Here is a 987-nt window from a genome sequence, read left to right as displayed (position 1 = left end):
CTAAAGAGTCAGCTGCTGATGAACACAATCATACAGGTGTCGGGTGTGTGTGTGTGTGTGTGTTGTGCTGAGACAAACGCTCAGTAAATTGCTCTGAGGATCAGGGATCAGTGCTGGCAGATGTCAAGGTGCCGCTTTACTGTCGCTTTGATGGAAGGACGTTTGTGTAGACTGTAGCACCATCCATCCATCTCTCTGTCTGTCTGTGATAAAAGCACTATTTTATTTAATTTTTTTTTTGGTATATGTATTCATCCATCCATTCATCTATTTATTTTATCCATCTATTACTTATCTCAAGAAAGAAAGAAAGAAAAAAAGAAATAATAAAATAAAAAATAATATAAAATAAAATAAAATAATCATATCATATCATATCCCAGGTCAGTGTTTTTAAGAAGTGGGTCTTTCTCGTGGATCACAGGCTTTTATTAAGTAATCCTCATGCTTTTCAACACAGCACAAACACGAGTAAACAGACCGATCCACAGACACAAACACACATGGACAATACTTACCGACAGCTTGCTGTCATCCTCCACTCCACTAGGGCTCAACTTCACAGTCAAGAGACGAACACAACACAGAGAGAAAGAGAAGAGACAACAGCACAGAGATGTGAGACAGGACCAACGGACAGAACACCGACATCAGACTCCACAGAGACACACACATCAACAACACATCAGCTGACAGAGTGTGTCTGACCTCTAACCTCATAGAGAGTGTGTCTGACCTCTGACCTCAGAGAGAGTGTGTGTCTGACCTCTGACCTCACAGTGTGTTTGACCTCTAACCTCACAGAGAGTGTGTCTGACCTCTGACCTCACAGTGAGAGTGTGTGTCTGACCTCTGACCTCACAGAGAGTGTGTGTCTGACCTCTGACCTCACAGAGAGTGTGTTTGACCACTGATCTCACAGTGTGTTTGACCTCTGACCTCACAGTGACTGTTTGACCGCTGAACTCACAGAGTGTGTGTGTGTGT

General features: G+C 43.0%; 1 protein-coding gene across 1 annotated transcript in view; it reads right to left on the bottom strand.

Annotated features, from left to right (window-relative positions):
• The window catches only part of LOC107701360 (sodium/potassium/calcium exchanger 2-like), a 44,322-nt gene that overhangs the window by 26,420 nt on the left and 16,915 nt on the right, over window positions 1-987 (bottom strand). Inside the window, exon 3 of the mRNA XM_016503349.1 lies at window positions 519-557. Within this exon, the coding sequence (XP_016358835.1) occupies window positions 519-557 (39 nt within the window). The remainder of the gene's footprint in view (window positions 1-518; window positions 558-987) is intronic.

Source organism: Sinocyclocheilus anshuiensis, unplaced genomic scaffold (genome assembly GCF_001515605.1).
Source record: "Sinocyclocheilus anshuiensis isolate Anshui unplaced genomic scaffold, SAMN03320099.WGS_v1.1 scaffold1347, whole genome shotgun sequence".
Classification (NCBI taxonomy): Eukaryota; Metazoa; Chordata; class Actinopteri; order Cypriniformes; family Cyprinidae; genus Sinocyclocheilus; species Sinocyclocheilus anshuiensis.
This window is presented reverse-complemented; position numbering and strand designations above follow the sequence as displayed.